The sequence below is a fragment of the Leiobunum rupestre genome, chromosome 10 (assembly GCF_980474605.1).
Source record: "Leiobunum rupestre chromosome 10, qqLeiRupe1.1.hap1, whole genome shotgun sequence".
NCBI classification, from domain to species: Eukaryota; Metazoa; Arthropoda; class Arachnida; order Opiliones; family Sclerosomatidae; genus Leiobunum; species Leiobunum rupestre.
In genome coordinates, this window is record NC_143393.1 from 8,498,749 (window position 1) to 8,515,624 (window position 16,876).

At 37.2% G+C, this 16,876-nt stretch overlaps 4 protein-coding genes across 5 annotated transcripts; 2 read left to right on the forward strand and 2 right to left on the reverse strand.

Moving 5' to 3' along the window:
- Positions 1 to 2,942: 2,942 nt before the first annotated feature.
- On the reverse strand, positions 2,943 to 3,911 carry LOC149923561 (zinc finger protein 862-like). Its single transcript, XM_090161632.1, has one exon. It carries the CDS (start codon positions 3,909 to 3,911, stop codon positions 2,943 to 2,945), a length of 969 nt encoding a protein of 322 aa, XP_090017758.1.
- A 6,903-nt stretch (positions 3,912 to 10,814) lies between these two features.
- On the forward strand, positions 10,815 to 13,696 carry ERp44 (Endoplasmic reticulum protein 44). 2 transcript variants are annotated; one of them, XM_090159855.1, is made up of 14 exons: positions 10,815 to 10,935; positions 11,049 to 11,311; positions 11,386 to 11,458; positions 11,524 to 11,633; positions 11,701 to 11,746; positions 11,808 to 11,992; positions 12,058 to 12,176; positions 12,239 to 12,293; positions 12,590 to 12,706; positions 12,780 to 12,891; positions 12,963 to 13,104; positions 13,167 to 13,278; positions 13,346 to 13,476; positions 13,542 to 13,696. In XM_090159855.1, exons 2-13 carry the CDS (start codon positions 11,237 to 11,239, stop codon positions 13,436 to 13,438), a joined length of 1,239 nt encoding a protein of 412 aa, XP_090015981.1. In that variant the 5' UTR covers positions 10,815 to 10,935; positions 11,049 to 11,236; the 3' UTR covers positions 13,439 to 13,476; positions 13,542 to 13,696. The 2 variants fall into 2 exon arrangements, with proteins under 2 accessions (XP_090015981.1, XP_090015980.1); XM_090159854.1 differs by lacking the exon at positions 10,815 to 10,935 and having other exon boundaries at positions 10,942 to 11,311.
- An 888-nt stretch (positions 13,697 to 14,584) lies between these two features.
- Positions 14,585 to 15,486, forward strand: LOC149923563 (ribosomal RNA processing protein 36 homolog). The gene has a single exon (XM_090161022.1). It carries the CDS (start codon positions 14,615 to 14,617, stop codon positions 15,311 to 15,313), a length of 699 nt encoding a protein of 232 aa, XP_090017148.1. The 5' UTR covers positions 14,585 to 14,614; the 3' UTR covers positions 15,314 to 15,486.
- On the reverse strand, positions 15,338 to 16,876 carry LOC149923564 (uncharacterized). Its single transcript, XM_090161021.1, has 2 exons — positions 16,729 to 16,876; positions 15,338 to 16,657 (listed from the first exon to the last, which is right to left on the reverse strand). The coding sequence occupies exons 1-2, from the start codon at positions 16,737 to 16,739 to the stop codon at positions 15,484 to 15,486; spliced, it is 1,185 nt and encodes a 394-aa protein (XP_090017147.1). The 5' UTR covers positions 16,740 to 16,876; the 3' UTR covers positions 15,338 to 15,483.

The window sequence follows — 16,876 nt, forward strand, 5'->3', positions numbered from 1 at the left end:
AAATATTATTACGTTCCATTTAATCTTTTTCTCCTTCTGAAAAAGGGACATACATTATACAAAAACCAGTTCTTCGAACTGAAAAAAAAAACAGTGTTTATTCTTGTAAGTGTTACGGCTAAGAAGGGACAGACAATAAAATAAATTTAGAATTCATGTTTTTACGAAACATCACAATAAAAACAAGTTGGCAAGCCAAAATATACCTCTCCTTGGAAGAATGGTCCCTAGTGGTATAAATTTCTCGACACGACCCCCAAAGATATCTCCGCAATTCAGAGTTATTTACGAAAAACGTATTCTCGGTTCAAACCCTGCCCGGTATAAAATTTTAATTTTAATTTAAATAATTGAGACGAAACAATCGAGTTTAATTTATTCAGAATATTATAAATTAAGTAGTTACAACAGCGAGTTAGACTTACTAAAACAATGCACAATTGAATTTAACCCTTTTTACAGTACATGTTTATCAGTTGAATATAATACCAAGCAAATTTTAAAAATGTACGCAAAGTTTATCCAGAATAAATTCTATAAACGTTAAAAGATTATATACAAAATTAAAGAGTGGAAAAATAATTATGATGTGCCGCATGTGCGATTCGCAAATCGCTCTTGTCTACGTCACCCTGTAGTCAAAGTCGACCAAACTAGAAAAGTTTTATTTTTCATAATTTTCGAAGAGTCTCCGTGACAATTTTCATTCTCACAATGTGAGAATGAAAATTGTCACGGAGACTCTTCGAAAATTATGAAAAATAAAACTTATATATATATATATATATAATATTTAAAATAGCCTTTAACTTTATGAAAATTTATTCCACAATGATTTAGAATAAATTAAATTGGTATACCAATAGCCTGACGAGGGACCACGGCCCGAAAGCTAGCGTATTTTATTTTATTAAATACAAATTTAAAACCACGAAGTATCCGTTTCGTTTATTAATAGTTATTCTAATGGTAATGAGATTGTATCAGGAATATTACATATTTATGATGTATATTATATAAGTGTAAAAAAATGTAGAAAAAAAGAGGAATTAGCAGCATTTCTTAACACTCGGGTTTACCAAAATATTTTTAAATTTTCCTCTAGTCAATTGAGAAATTACTCGCGCAGATAACCCATAATAATTTAGAATTATTATTTTATTTTATTATTTAGAAAATGGTTTTTACAAAATGTTTACTACAAAAATGGTAATTCGGAAAATTGTGCTAGAAAGAAATGTAAATATTAAATTTTATGCAAATTCAATTTTATTTTAATGTTTGCGTTCGTGTGATAGGTAAAAAAGGACTTTGTTAGAGGTAAAAAGGACTTTGTAAACAAATCGAGGTAACCAGCGTAAAAAAAGTAAACTTAAACAGTATTTAACGTCCCTGCTGCTTGGTTTTGCACTTTTTGCAGCCTACTTCCAGGGGCTAGTAGGCAACACTTTGAAGTTCTTTTAACTCATCGTAGGAAAACGGGGAAAAAACAGGCATACTTCTCAACTCACCCCCTACAACGGGAAGTGGAGGGTCGACTCCTAGGCAGCCTCCGTGGTGGGAAAACCACTGCTGCGGTCTGTTGCTGGACCTGGTCGCCTACAAGAAGGAAAGGGCCCTTTACAAAAGGCTGATCCGGGAGACCAAACGAAACAGCTGGAGGGCCTGCTGCGACAAGCTACATGCGCATACACCGCTGACCCAAGTCTGGTCCCATGTCAGGTGGTTCAAGACTGGCAGTAGTCCCAGAAAACTTTTAACGTTAAAAAACGAAGATGAAGTAATCACGGATCAGCTGAAGGTTGCGGAGTGTCTGGCTATTTCAGCCGGCGCCGATATCCATCCCCAACCGGTCCTTAGGCCGGATCAGGTTTATGTTCCAAGTCAGAGTTAATGGAGAGCTATCGGTGCCTTTTACTGTTACGAGAGGCGTTCCCCAGGAAAGCTCTATTAGTCCAATTCTCTTTAGCGTCATGCTGGACGGGATCCCCCGGCTTTGTCTTAGAGCGATTTGCCAAGGGGAACACGCGGATGATATCGCAGCCTGGATTAGTGGTCAGAGTCCTCGCATTCTGTACGAGACTATGCAAATCGCTCTGGATAATATTTCAGCCTACGCAGTCACATGAGGCCTCAACTTCCAGCCACTCAAATGCCAGTACATGGCCATCTCCAAAGTGAAACAGATCTCATTAGGTCTCACTCTCAACCTAGGAAGCACCCTCCTGACACGCGTGCCTTCCTACAGGTACTTAGGAGTAGTAATTGATGAGGGCCTTTCCTGGAAACCACATATCGAGTCCCTCATTTCATCTTCGATGAAGCGTTTAAACCTCTTGCGGGCAGTCTCAGCGACTACTCAGTAGCGCCTCCAGGATTTTTTTCCGGGTAGGCACTAGTTGATATTGAGGCCCCCCTATATATTTTTAATTTAAATTAGATTATTGTTTTTTTTTAGTTCGCGAGTTTTATGATCGGTCGTTTAAAATAATTATACTTTATAAATAAAAAAAATCTGTAAACATCCAGAGAACTGTAATAGAAGTTTTAAATCTAAACGAAGAAGGATACTCTTCGATTTGAACGTTTTCCAAATTCATCAACCTCTAACATTGGGTTAGCTTTCAAATAATTTGATATATCACGATTAATCGACAATGTGGCCAGACTAGAAAGTCTAGATTCTTCCATTGTTGAGCGTAGACGAGTTTCAATTCTTTTAAGGGAACTGAAACTCCTTTCCGAAATGGTATTGGCCACGGGAATGCGCAAAACCACTTTATAGTACTTGGCTAGGTCCGGAAATCCATTGTCCATCGTCATCAAATAATTAAAGTATACTCTGTTACGCTGTTTAAATTTTTAGATTTAATCAAATTTCTAGCTATTTTAATTTGACCCTTTAAGGAATCTAGGTCAAAGATAAACCGGCTGTATGTTTGTCAATGGGCTAAGACGTCATTTTCGTTAAGAAAGTTTTCTGACTCGGGATCAGAAGCCATTACATTCTTTAATAACCCACTGTTTTCCAGTAGTCGAGTTTTCATTTCCGATAGAAATTTATCGATTAATTGGTAATAGATGGATCTCAACTGATTGTTTATGGTATTTGCTTCCGATTCTCTTCGTGCATGTGATCCCCTTTTGTTGGGGATTATTTTTCGTTTTCTTAAAGCTAAGAGTTCACTGTTGCGATCCGGTACCGTGTTAAAAACGGACTCCGCCAACTTCGAAGCTTCTTCCCAAATTGAGTCGCAGCGTTCAGAGCTCCTAATTTCCTCTAAGGTAGCTACAGTAGCTGAGCAAATGGCAACGGCTTGAGTATAAACAACTTTCGAACTTTGTAAGTATTCCGACAGCGAATTTGTAGCACCTAAAACTTCATCTAACGCAACAATCAAAATGAAGTTGTTAAAATTCTGTAATTGAGAAATATATCCTCGACATTCAGCTGCTTCCTCAGGTTTACCTTTCTCAACCAAATTTTCTAATGCTAAAATAACAGAATTGAACCTATTTCTAAAATCATGAATTCCTTTCTTTTTACTCCACCATCTTGTATCGCAACTTTGAGGCATTTTAAGGACGACGTCATAGCCCAACTCTTTCCGTGATTCCTCAAAACATTGGCTTCTAATAACCGAATTGCTTTGGAAATTGTAGATTGCTTGAACTAAACCAAGCAATTCCCTCACTGCCAATATATCAGAGCAGCAATTAACCAAAACGAGATTTAACCGATGAGCGTAGCAGTGGACGTACGGACAGATACCACCTACTGCCCCTTCCATTCTAATTCTAACACCTGATACGTGTCCGCTCATTACACTAGCCCCATCGTATGCTTGTGCAACGCAATTTCCAATTAATAAACCACTTTGCGTTAGAAGGTTTATAATAGCCATGGACATCATTCGTCCATGTAATAGCTAAGCTGATGTTTTCAAAATCAAACTTATGCAAATCGGTGTACCCTAAAAATCTCTCTGCGACGCCTATTTCATTTTTAGAATACCGAATGCAAACACTTAATTGCTCTACACCTGCATTATCACGAGTTTCATCCGCAATAACAGAGTAAAAGCCACCGGAATCATTAACTTCTTGGACCAGTGGCGTAACGACAAAATTTGGGCTCCCCCGCAGGATATCAAAAGGGCCCTTTAAAAAAAACATTTTTTTATTTACCTCTTTTTTACAAGTTCTCTGAAAATATTGGGGATATGTGCCAGATTTCTACATTTTTACAAAGAGTTAAAGCATATTTTTTTAATTATTTAAAAATTTAAATAAATTAAAAAATCAATACTTAAAACGAAAGGGCCCTCTATTTTGTGAAAATGTCATGCCCCCCCCCCCCCCGCGGTCGCGGGGTCTGCGGGTCCTTAGTTACGCCACTGTCTTGGACAATGGTTTTCCTAGCTAAACTAGGCTAACTAGCACTAATATTAATTTATTCGTTTTGAATGGTACTATGCATATATTTGGCATTATTGGCATACTCTCGCACTTCGTCGTTAAATCAGGACATTTCCTTTTCAATAGTTCTAAAATTTCAACGAAATTCCCTCTATTTTCATTTTTGTCGTCTGACCTAGGTCCTCGAAGCGCGAGATCTTGTTGGGCGCGTAATAAAACAATTTCCACGTGAGTAGCTAACACCTCTCTATTTCGAATAACGTGCAGTTTATGGTGGTCATTAACCTGAGACGCTATTGTGCCGCGGGATTTCGATTCCAAATAGTCTAGGTGCTTTTTGTAGGATTGTTGGTGCAACGATTTAGGCGAAGTAAAATGTTCTTCGATTTTTTTGTCCATATTTTTCCAATCCATATATCCATCAATAAAAGCTGTATTACTGCCGCTGATAAAATGCCGGCAACAAAAACAATAAACTTTATCTTTCGCTACAGAGTACTCAAGCATTGGTTACTTGGCGTACCACAAGGAATTAAAGCCTCGATTTTTACCACCAATCAAAGTTTTGGGAAAGGAAGTGAGCGTAGTGAACGGGCAAACAATCTTTATCCAAACTAATATCTAAAATGTTGAACGGTCTAATACATGTAGATAAATTAAACGAGGCGTTGGTGATTTCTGCCTTTTCAATGTCAAAGTTGCTTTTGGGGTTTTCAACTAAATCTGTAACATTAGGCTCGATATTAATGTATGTTTTAAAATCTATATTTATGAATGTATGTTTTTAAATCTATATTTATGAATGTTTATTTTTAAGTGTGTATTTTTAAATGTATAATTTAAGATATTGATTGGTTTTTTTGAATTTTTGCATTTTTCTATTTTTGTAATTTGTGTTTTTTAATGAACTGTTATAAAATGTTGTAGTCACATTGTTGACTTAGCCCAAATATCTATACAAAAATTATGATTATACTAACAGCAATAAAATTTGATTTGATTTGATTAATTGGTATTTCCGAAATCTCGCCAGCAGTTGGATCGATTTCCATAGTCATACTGTCGTTTGGTAACGCTATTTTGAACTTTCATGATATCGGAATCGACGTTCTTCCATCACGTCTTTCTGATTACGTTCTCTCTTCCGATTTTGGCGTTTTTGAGCCCCCGATATAAACTTTCTGGTGTTCATTTGAATCACTTCAAATACCCGTGTTCGATAAAAACGCAAATTAATTTTTAAAATTAGGCAATAGCTTTGAGTTTGAAAAAGGCTGTTGAAAAAAATAGCCTTGAAAATATTTTTAGAAAAGATTAAATACTAATAATCTTTAAAAAGGCTGTTTAAAATAGTATCTACTAATAGCCTTGAAAAAGGCTGTTTGAAAAGCGTAAATACTAATAACCTTTAAAAGGCTGTTAAATAAGTATCTACAGATAGCCTTGAAAAAGACTGTTAAATAAGTATCTACTGATAGCCTTGAAAAAGGCTGTTAAATAAGTATCTACTGATAGCCTTGAAAAAGACTGTTAAATAAGTATCTACTGATAGCCTTGAAAAAGACTGTTAAATAAGTATCTACTGATAGCCTTGAAAAAGACTGTTAAATAAGAATCTACTGATAGCCTTGAAAAAGACTGTTAAATAAGTATCTACTGATAGCCTTGAAAAAGGCTGTTAAATAAGTATCTACTGATAGCCTTGATAAAGACTGTTAAATAAGTATCTACTGATAGCTGTTTGAAAAAGTAGTGGCCTTTAAAAAGGCTTTTTGAAAAATTACACTAACTACTGACTGAGAGACTTGAAATAGAGAACTGTTCCTTTCTCGTGAAAAAATTGAAATGAAGACTTGAGAATTCTACGATAGAGGTCCGACGAGTCAAGGAAGCCACTTTCGTTCCATGTGGCAATCCAAAACCAGTATGTACAACCCGTTCTCCCAGTAGCGGCGCTAAGGTTTTTTCACAGGTGGGCTAATTATTTTGTGGCCCCTAAGAATTTTGTGGCCCTTACAACATTAGTGGCCCCTAATAAATTTTCCAGGAAGCGAGAAGAGCATGGTCGTTTTATTGTTGCGGCTCTCGTCGCGTTTACTGGACCCAATATGACCTTGTATCCGACTTGGAGGGGACACTTGCATGCCCGGGGTATTTCCCTAAATTCCCTTTCTTTTCTTTCTATTGTCCATTCAACTTTCTTTCAATTTCTGCTCCCTTCCTCCCGAATCTATCTGTTTATGGTCTACTATCTTATTGAGTAGACAAATTGATTTTGAAAGTTTTTTTTCCAGAAAAACCTTTCTTGGCAATAAAACCAATTTCTAGAGATAAAGAAAATTCATAAATTCAAATATGTGGCCCTTTTAATAAAAATATGTGGCCCCTTTCAGAAATGCAGGGGGGATAAAGCCCACTTCAGCCCACCCTTAGCGCCGCTACTGTTCTCCCTCTACCCCCGAACAGTTATTGGCTGTTCGTCGGAATTCTGAGAAATTCACCTTTGCTCTCCATGACCATTGCAGTTTTATCTTTCCCCCCTCCCAATATCCCACATTTTCCCTCTTAACAGGTGGAAAACGTCGCCAGCGTGGTGGAAAATTTCGGTGGTTACTAACAATTCCCAGAAAAAAAGATATTTTGCTATATAGCGCTAGATAAGTCAGTGAGAAAGAGGAATGAATAGACCCATAACAAAATTGGGGCCGCAGATGAGGCTTAAGTGAGACCTCTGGACGGAACATCCTGTTTGTGACGTTTTGAACCACGTGACCGCCATTGAAATATACAGGCGGAAGTAAGGAAACGGATGTTCCGTCCAAATGCTGAGTTGCCAGGTAAAAATGTTAGTTTTTGGCCCCCCAACTTTCATCATGGGTCTATTATACTGAATTCCCACCAGCCTCTGCCAAAAGATTCTTTTGGCAGATTTTCTAATTTCTTTCAACAACAGCGAAATAATAAGTAATAATATCAGAAGAAAATAGGGGAAGTACGTATCTGTAGCTTTGAGCCATAGAAGTCGTCGTGTGACCCACGAAAATGCCTTTTTACGCATAATAAACCAAACTGAAAAAGTAGTTCCACTTTTGTTTTGATTCAACTCGGCTATAAACGACGAAAGCAAATACGCCTTAGCTCAATTAGCAGAGAATGAGAAGGACATTATGTTACAATTGTTCTATTTAAGAAAAATTGATTTTTTAAACGATGTATTCATCCGCGATTTCCCGCCAAACCGTTTTGGCGCGAAAATTCGTGAAAAGTGACGCCTTTCCAAAGCTGACTAGAAGCGTACTTCCCCCTATTTTCTTCTGATAATATCTATTTGTTACGGAAAACTCATGAGACTATTGTACTAGTTTACAAAATTTTTTAATAAATCTTAAAAATATATACCATTACAACGTGATGGGTACAGCAACTTGACAAAGGATTTTGTAAAATCCGAAACGTTGTGTCCCAACGTTGATGCTGTACCCATCACGTTGTAATTGTATATATTTTTGAGATTTTGTAAGATTTATTAAAAATTTTTTGTAAAATAGTACAACAGTCTCATGAATTTTCCGTAACAAATAGATATTATTACTTATTACTCCACCATGACAAAAATCAGTTCCTCTATACAGCGAAATAATTCTACACCTTAAGTGCAGCCTTTCCCCCCAACATCTCTCTGCTACAATCTTAAGTTTTAACCGGTGTCTACTGAAAGCCATATGTTTCCGAAAAACCTGCGATATGTTTTGTAATTTTGAGCCCACAAATTCTGGAATTCAAACTTTTCAAGAGAAGCGACGAAAAATATCAGAATTTCCGAAAACAAATATTATAAAATTATATTTTCTTAAAAAAATGGAGGCCTTTTTTCCCAAATTTGGAGGCCCCCGAAGTAGGCACAAATATTTTCAACGTAGGCACGTGCCTACTTGTGCCTACTGCTGGCAGCGCTACTGCGACTACTTGGGGGGCGGGCCGTGGCGTTCTACGGCTTCTATACACCCACCTAACCCGCTCTCGATTGGACTTTTCCAGCCCTCTCTATGCGTCAGCGTCGGCAACCCTTCTCGCCAAGTTGGATAAGGTCCAAAATGCGGCTCTTCGAATTATTTTGGGAGTTCCGCCATCTACGCCTATCAGGTTGATGGAACCCGAGGCAGCTATTCAACCGCTAAGTTCTAGGAGAGACCTATAGGACTTACTTACTTTGGCTCCGTGCGGAGCTGTTGATACTCCGGATTTCTATCCAGCTCTCATGAGGAAGACACTAGCTTCCATGGAGATCTTGGAGCACCACTTTCTTCTGGGCAGGCTCCCCTTTCTTCTCCGGGCGTGGCGATTGGCTCAGGTTCACAATGTAACCTGGCTATTCCACTCCACCAGGCAGCACATTCTCCTCAAGTCAACCCCGCCATGAGAACCACCAACAGCGTGGTGGCTCACCGCTCCCAAAGAGGATTATAGTTCGGACGCACTCCGCCAGCTTTTCTCGATTCTTTAGCCAAGAACGCGACGATGATATACACTGATGGCTCACTCGGGAGTTGCAGGTACGGCTTTTGTGATTCCTGCTCTGAAAGTCGGTGCGAAATCGTTCTTGGACTCCGTGCACCCCATCAATAGGATTGAGTTCTTCGCTATCCAAATAGCTCTTTCCTACGCGTCGTCACATCTCCACGGCCCGCTAGTAATCGGCTCGGATTCAAAAAGCGCCCTTACTCAACTTTTTTCGCGCTCTCCTGATCCAGTGGTTCAACTAATTCATGCCCTCCGTGACGAGTACATGTGGGAATACCGGGAAACGAATTAGCGGACAGTCTTGCAGGGATTACTAAAACCCCGCGCCCTTGGCGGAATGACTTCCTCCTCCCCTTATACTCTAAGAGTGCATGTGGACGGGCTATTACCTCGGCATGGACACGGCACAGTCGGCCCTGGCTATCTCTGGCCGATACCTAGCCTCTTCACCATGCGAAGCTCAGTCATGAATCTCTTGCTATTATGCGTGTTAATCTTACGCGACGGGATGACACCCTGCTAGCGAGGCTCGGTTGCGGCAGACTTCCTACCAAGGCTTTGCTACATCGTTTTCAGCTGAGCCCCACCGACTCCTGTATTCGGTGTGGCACGCGTGAGGATGCCCCCCATATCCTTTTTGACTGCCCTTCCAATGCAGGTGCTCGGAACCTACTCAGATTTACCTTACATTAGAAATGTCTCCCCGAAACATTGGTTGGCGTATTAACCGGGATCCACGCCAGGTCCGACGGTGTGATTGAGGCCACTTGTGACATTCTGCGAAAGGCCATTAGTCCATAACTCTAACCCGGTGTGAGAATCTATGTCGATTGACTTTTAAGTTGTACAGTTTTTTTGTTATTTTATATTTTGTTTTTCTTATTGACATTTCTTGTATATTTCGAAACGTAAAATTTGGCATGGTGTGAAGGCTTTTAGCTATATACACCAAATTCCCTTCTACATTATTCCGCCTCCCCCACCCCCTACAACTCCTTAAAATTTTTGCATAACCTTTTGAAACACCCTGTATAATGCTTGTTGAAATAATGGAAACTTTTCATCTGTAACGCCGTGTCTTTGCTAAGCCTATACGTCTAGAAAAAGCTACCTGGTTAAAAGGAAACACTTGTTGCATACCGTAGAGGTGAAAAGTTTTGATTATTTCAACAAGTACTATATAAACCGTAACATGCAGGTCCTGGCTCTCGGAAATATTACTTCTTGGCAATTTCCTTGAAGATGTTTTATTGAAACGTCTTTTGTAGTTTCCTAAAAATACCCGTCAAAGCATAGACAATTGTCTATGGTCAAAGTGAGATACCAAAGATAATTTAAACTCGTACCCTAGATTCGAATACTGAGAGCTTTCCCATTGACGGTTTTGTTACGAAGCATTTACCCTTTTCCGGCACGTGACCTCAGAAAAATCGGTCTCCATCGGTTGTGGCACAGCCAACTTCGATCACGCGCTGCCGCGATAGCGCGTGATCGAAGTTGGCCGTGGTTGCGGTAAGGCGCAAACCATGGAGCGAATTTTTTCCGAGTTCCGGCGGGAAGTGGGTAAACGCTATCGGCAACGCGCGAGAGAGTGATTTCGAATCTAGGGTACGAGTTTAAATTATCTTTGGAGATACATAGTTTGTGCTACCATGGACGGTGACTGGACTTACGTCAAAGGTGTCGCAGTATACTCGACCGGGGGAAGATTTTACAGAAATAATAATTGGTACAAGGCTCTTAAGGACCTAAATACGTTCTTACTATAATAGCGAACAATATCTTTTTAAATTACTATAGACATAAGCTTTAGATTAAATAAATTATTTCGTATCTAATAAGAGATAAATCAGCTATTCATATAAGAAAAATAAACTATTTAAAGCTCGGTTTAAACGGTGCATGACGCTAGAGACGTTATCTAATATCCACCAGTAAATAAGGGCCGCGTAAACGTCAACTATTAAAGGTCCCATTACTATTTCTAGTCATAAGGTAAATATATATCTGTAGTAGGATAATTAAAATATTGATCTTTGCATAAGTATAGTAAATAGGCGTACATGTCTTTAACTTATAATTTTATGGACGTAATATTTTTATGTTAGCGATTTCGGCATTATTTTTGGGCCTTGGCCATTTGCCTGCTACTAGTTTAAACAGTTACACAGGCAGGCCGCTTCCCGCCACGCGCAGATCTTAGGAGCCCCCCCCAGATTATGCACCTGTATTAATTGCAGAGGCATCAACAATTATTCTCAAATTGCACCTGCAAAAAGAATATATATATTTCGAAATGAGATCATTTACGTGCCTATTCCGTAGGGAGTTTTATCATTTTGAGCATTACTTTCTTGTTATTACAATATTTGTAAGTTACGCAATACATATTTGTTCATTTACATATGATAAATGGTTAATTTCACTGTTATAAAACCTTAACAGTTATCAACTTTATGGCGTCCGATTGATTGTGGCGCAGATTCTCTGAATTCCCAAAATTTTGACGGAGTTATTGGTACATCAAGCAAACAAATCTTGGAGAAAAATTAATAACTAATTGGACATTTCATATATTTTTAGCTGACAATCAACTGGTATTTTTAAATTTCTACGCTGATTGGTGTAGATTTAGTCAACTTTTAGCACCAATATTTGATGAAGCGGCTGACAAAATTAAAGAAGAATTCCCAGTAAATTACCTTTCAATTATTGATTTAAAAACTAAGGAAGTTGTTAAAAACTTAAATTTCTTTTCAGACACCAGGGCAAGTTTTGTTTGGCAGAGTTGACTGTGATAAAGAAAGTACGCAAGTACCATAATTTCAACCTTATGAGTTAAATATACAAAGAATATTTCTACTTAGCTGGAATAGCTGGAAGATTTCACGTATCAAAATATCCAACGCTTAAAGTTATCCAGAATGGGAAAGCTTTGAAAAAGGAGTATCGAGGAAAACGCTCGGTAGAAGCATTTTCAAATCATATTAGAAGCCTACTAGAAGATCCTATCAAGTATATTCATACTTCAGCTGATTGGGAGAAAGTTCAAGTAACATAACTTAGTTTTTTCATAAACACAAGATAAATAAACTAACAGGAAATTTGATGTGTTAGGAAAAGAAAGCGGGAATAGTGGGCCAGTTCGCTAACTCACTTACAAATGACAGTTTTTTGACTTTGAGGAAAGTAGCTTTTGATTTGAGGGATGAGTGCCAAATATACATTCGTTTCAAGTATGTTTTTTTCATATATTAAATATCTAATAAGAAAAATTTTAAAAATTAATATTTATTAGGGAGCCTACTGAAGCGCCTGGTGACAGTGTAGCATTCAAACCACCAAATTTAAAAGTAAATTAGTGGCATTAACTGTATTATATAACCATTTATTGTTTGATGTGGGGCTAATTGTGATAAAATACAAGAGGGCATGTGTACATTTTTTTTTCTACGTCACTAGCTATAGTTATTGAAGATTGTGCGCTCAAGTCGATAAAGATTTTGTAATTTGAAGTCCACTTGTGAAACGCGTGTGCCAATAACGTACTAAAAAGCTTAAGATCGTGACGCAGATAAAAACATTTTATACATACATTTTTTTATGGTTTTATTTTATGGAAACACCTAATTATCAAATATATTTTTAGGTTGGTGAGAGGGACGAACTATATTCTGGTTCCCCGACTAGCGTAGATGAATTAACAGCATGGGCTCAACACAGATGTGTTCCACTTGTGAGGGAAATCACGTTTGATAACGCAGAGGTATATAATATTACATTGATGGCAGGTTTTATTTTGATTTATTTTTTTTTGCAATTATAATATTTTTCAAAAGGAACTTACGGAGGAAGGATTACCCTTTTTAATTCTCTTTCATAATCCCGATGATAAATCCAGCGTGGATCTGTATAATAAAGTTATCCATGAAGATTTATTAGGAGAAAAAGGTATTTACATACTATTTAGCCTATTTTAGTTCATTGTGAAAATTTAACATTAATTGTTCCTTGTCTTGCAGATACAATTAACTTTTTAACAGCTGATGGAGTTAAATTTTCTCATCCATTACATCACCTTGGAAAAAGTCAGCATGATTTACCACTTATTGCGATTGACAGTTTTAGACATATGTACATGTTCAAGGACTTTCAAAACATAAAGTAAATATAGTAGTTAAAACTTGAGTTTGTATGTTTTAAATGTATAAAAAAAATTTGCCTAGTATTCCGGGAAAACTGAAAACATTCATCCATGATCTATATTCTGGAAAACTTCACAGAGAATTTCATTACGGACCAGACCCAACTGATAATTCTGATCCGACTAATCAACCGGTATTTTGTTCAATAGTTATATAAGGTTTGAGATTTGATATTTATTCCTTAAATATGTTCTTTTTAGAATGTCGTTCAAACAAATCCACCAGAGTCTACATTTAGAAAATTAGGTCCATCACCTAATAGATATACTCTACTCATGAGAGATGAGTTATAACAAAGATGTAAATAAAAAGAATTTGCTTTCGTGGGAAGGTATGATTTAATATAATGTACATGATTAAATATTATCGAACTTTCATTTTTTATGTGACTTTCAGGAATAAATTTTTAATTTGAAGACAACCAATTGGTATTCACTCTGCTTTCTATTTATTTCATTATGTTTCCAGCATTTTCGTAATCTCTGTACACCTACCTTTATTTATACCTGCTTTTTTTAAATTTTCAAATTGCAGTCAAAATAATATAAATTGCTTGTTAAAAGGCTCGCATTTTTATATAATTAAAATTGTCTAATTTCGTTGGAATATGAAATTTACTTTTTTTTTAATGTTTATGCAAATTATTTTTTACACGATCAGTTTTGATCATTGAGTTGGGAATATTAATCTAGAGGTCCAATCAAAACGTCGGATTTCAGTAAAAATACTGCCGTCTGCTCCCAAATGGCGAGAAAACTTTATCATTCTACCCGTGGCGCCGTCTATCTCTCAATGGTTCATTCAAATAAGACGTGTTTAGATTTCGTCTGTTGTCAGTTTTTTCTATTTTCGTTTTTGTTTTTTAATTTTTCCTCTTCTTTGTTCTGGTGCTAAGTCTTTTTATGTAATTTTGGAGTGTGTGGTGCGAAGACCCCGCTGTCATAGGCACCAAATAAATATCTTTCTTATTTTGAAAAAAAAAAAGACGTGTATTCCTGCAAAAAGATTTTTTTTTCAAAAATAATGGATGGCGCCATGGGTCATATGATAACGGCACATTTGTAATTTTCAAAAACTTAAACATAATTTCTACTTTCAAAAACTTGTTTCGCGGGGAGCAGATTTGATTGGATCTCTAGATTAATATTCCCAACTCAATGGTTTTGATAAGCTGTTTTTAATGACGCTTACGTGCCGGGAGTAGTGGCTCACTCCTGTAATCCCAGGCGTCCGGGAGGCAGAGTTTGTGGATGGCCGTGTAAGGACGACCACCAATCCCCCAACGGGTGGTCGGAATACTTCCGCCACGGGTGTTCCCACCCCTGTCCCCACGTATCCCCCCGTTGGCGGGGCCGTTACACATATCTCGCCCTGATTAATCAGTTATTGTGTGCTGGTGTCTAAGGCCTTAGGTCGACACCGATGTGTGGATGTCAAAAAAAAAATGACGCTTACGTCATATCGAGCCAATGGTTACCCTCCTTTTTATTATTGAAATAAAAATGGCAGCACCCTTGGACGTGAGGTTAGACGAGGATCTCTGCGACGTTCCTTTCGAAGAATTAAGCAAATTAAAAGATACTTTGGGGGCTAAAGTTTACGCGGAAACGATTTTCGGCGGTAATTCACGCAACAGACGTAAACACTTTTCGCGAGCAAACAAAAATAGACCCAGAGAAGAATCTTCAAAAGTGAGAAATCTGATTGCCAAGTCTTTGCCTTCAAAACCCATTTCCAATTGCCGTGATCCCCGATTCGATGAAAACTCGGGCGTTTATGACGAAAGGGTGTTTAAACAAACTTATAAATTCTTAGATGACATTAAAGCTAAAGAAAAAGACGAAATAATCAAAGAATTGAACGAAGAACATGATCCTAGTAACAAGAAACAGTTGAAGTTTCTGCTCAATCGTATTGAAAGCAAGGAGAAAGCAGATAAACAAAAAGAGAAAGAACGTGATAAAAATTTGGAAGAGACGCGCAAGCTGACTGAACAGTTGAAAGAAGGAAGGAATCCATTCTACAAGAAAAAATCTGAGAAGAGTAAAGGAGCATTGATAGACAAATTTAAAATTCTTAAGGAATCTGGAAGGTTAGAGAAGTATTTAAGCAAGAAAAGGAAGAAGAATAAGGCAAATGACAGAAAACAACTTGGAATGGATATATAAGTTTGAAATTGTAAACTACAGAACGAAATTAAATAATTCCTAACAAGGACATTTATTCATGTTGAACATTTACATTAAAATACTTAGTTTTTGAGTTACAAGTAAAAACCAAGGAAAGAGCCAGATGGCATCATGGGGGATGTTTTTCAACACTGATGAGAAACCTGTAACTACATGAATCTATTAAATCCCTGTCCAAACATAGGATTATTGTAATTAGACATTCTGGTTTGAGGCACTTGATTGGGCATAAAATTTTGTTGCGGATTTAACGCAAAAGAGTTCGGTATCATGTTTGAAAAAGATTGATGATTATATGAAAAGACAGGATACTGATTCTGCAAATTAGACTGGTTCATTGGCATGGAATTCACATTTGGATTTCTAAGTAGCATATCTGGTCTTGGGTTATTAGAGTTGGCTTTTCCAACCTCTCTTTTGCGGTTTTGCTGATTGGCAGGTCCATGATTATTATTTGCATTGTCTTTGGTCTTATTAGTATCGTGTCTTGATGAATTATTTCTATTTGAAGTAGTATTTTGCTTGGTTCCCTGTTGTTGGTTTCTCATAGAATTCTGAATCTTATCCTGATTGATGTTTTTATTGGCAGTCATGAACTGAGAACCTGGTTTCCTATCAAACTTTTCTGTTTCATTTTTTCCACCTGTAAAACGTGTTTCTACTTTCAACTTAACATTCTGATCTGGACAATTATTGGCAATGTGGCCAATTCTTTTGCACTTGAAACATTGTTGATTCTTTTTGATATCGCGACCTCTATCTACTGAATTTCTAGATCTTTTTCTATCTCGACCTTTGGATGGTGGTGTTATGCTTCTGCTTTTCACTTTCCTCTTTATCGTTGGCAAATTCTCTTCAATAATCAACTCATTTTGACTTTGTACATTGAATGCATCTGCCATTGGCATCGGCATTTGCGGTTCATTTGGAATAGTAGCTACTGCTGAAGTTTTCCTCCGCAAATTAATATCTAAGACACCAGTAGCAAAGTCAATTGTTGCTCCAAGTTGATTCAAAGTGATGAAATTTAGATATAATGCAATCTCTGGTCCATCACAAACAAGTAATTTATCAAAATGAATATTATCAGGAGGGTGCTTCAACGTGACATCTTCAACATAGCCCAATATGCGATTATGAACTTGGGCTGTGTTTCTGACATTGATGTCAACTTCTTTAAGTAATTTTCTAGTCTTTTCCCAAGCTCCCTGACTGAGACATGCGAAAGATGCACCAGAATCAATTATCATAGGTAGAGCACTTCCATCCGGTAATATGAAAGACCACCCAGCCTGTGGTTCTTGAAAGTGGTTTTTAACTAAGCTAATATGAAAATTAGAAAGGTACAAGTGAGATTTTAAGGCTTAAAGCAAAACAACATGTTGTTACAATACCATAAAGCCATTTCTTTGAAAACAAACAAAAATCGCGTTGATATAATTTTGATTTTAATAAAAATGATTGAACCACAAGAAAATATTCATTTTAAGAACTTTCACTATAATTATTTTAAATCCTTATTGGGAAAGGTAATGTAACGAT

Coding starts and splice junctions, on each gene's coding strand:
- LOC149923563 (XM_090161022.1), top strand. CDS start 14,615: ATGGTTACCCTCCTTTTTATTATTGAAATAAAAATGGCAGCACCCTTG.
- LOC149923561 (XM_090161632.1), bottom strand. CDS start 3,911: ATGTCCATGGCTATTATAAACCTTCTAACGCAAAGTGGTTTATTAATT.
- ERp44 (XM_090159855.1), top strand. CDS start 11,237: ATGAGATCATTTACGTGCCTATTCCGTAGGGAGTTTTATCATTTTGAG. Junction 12,892..12,962: donor AGATTTATTAGGAGAAAAAG/GTATTTACATAC, acceptor CTTGTCTTGCAG/ATACAATTAACTTTTTAACA. Junction 13,105..13,166: donor AAGGACTTTCAAAACATAAA/GTAAATATAGTA, acceptor AAATTTGCCTAG/TATTCCGGGAAAACTGAAAA.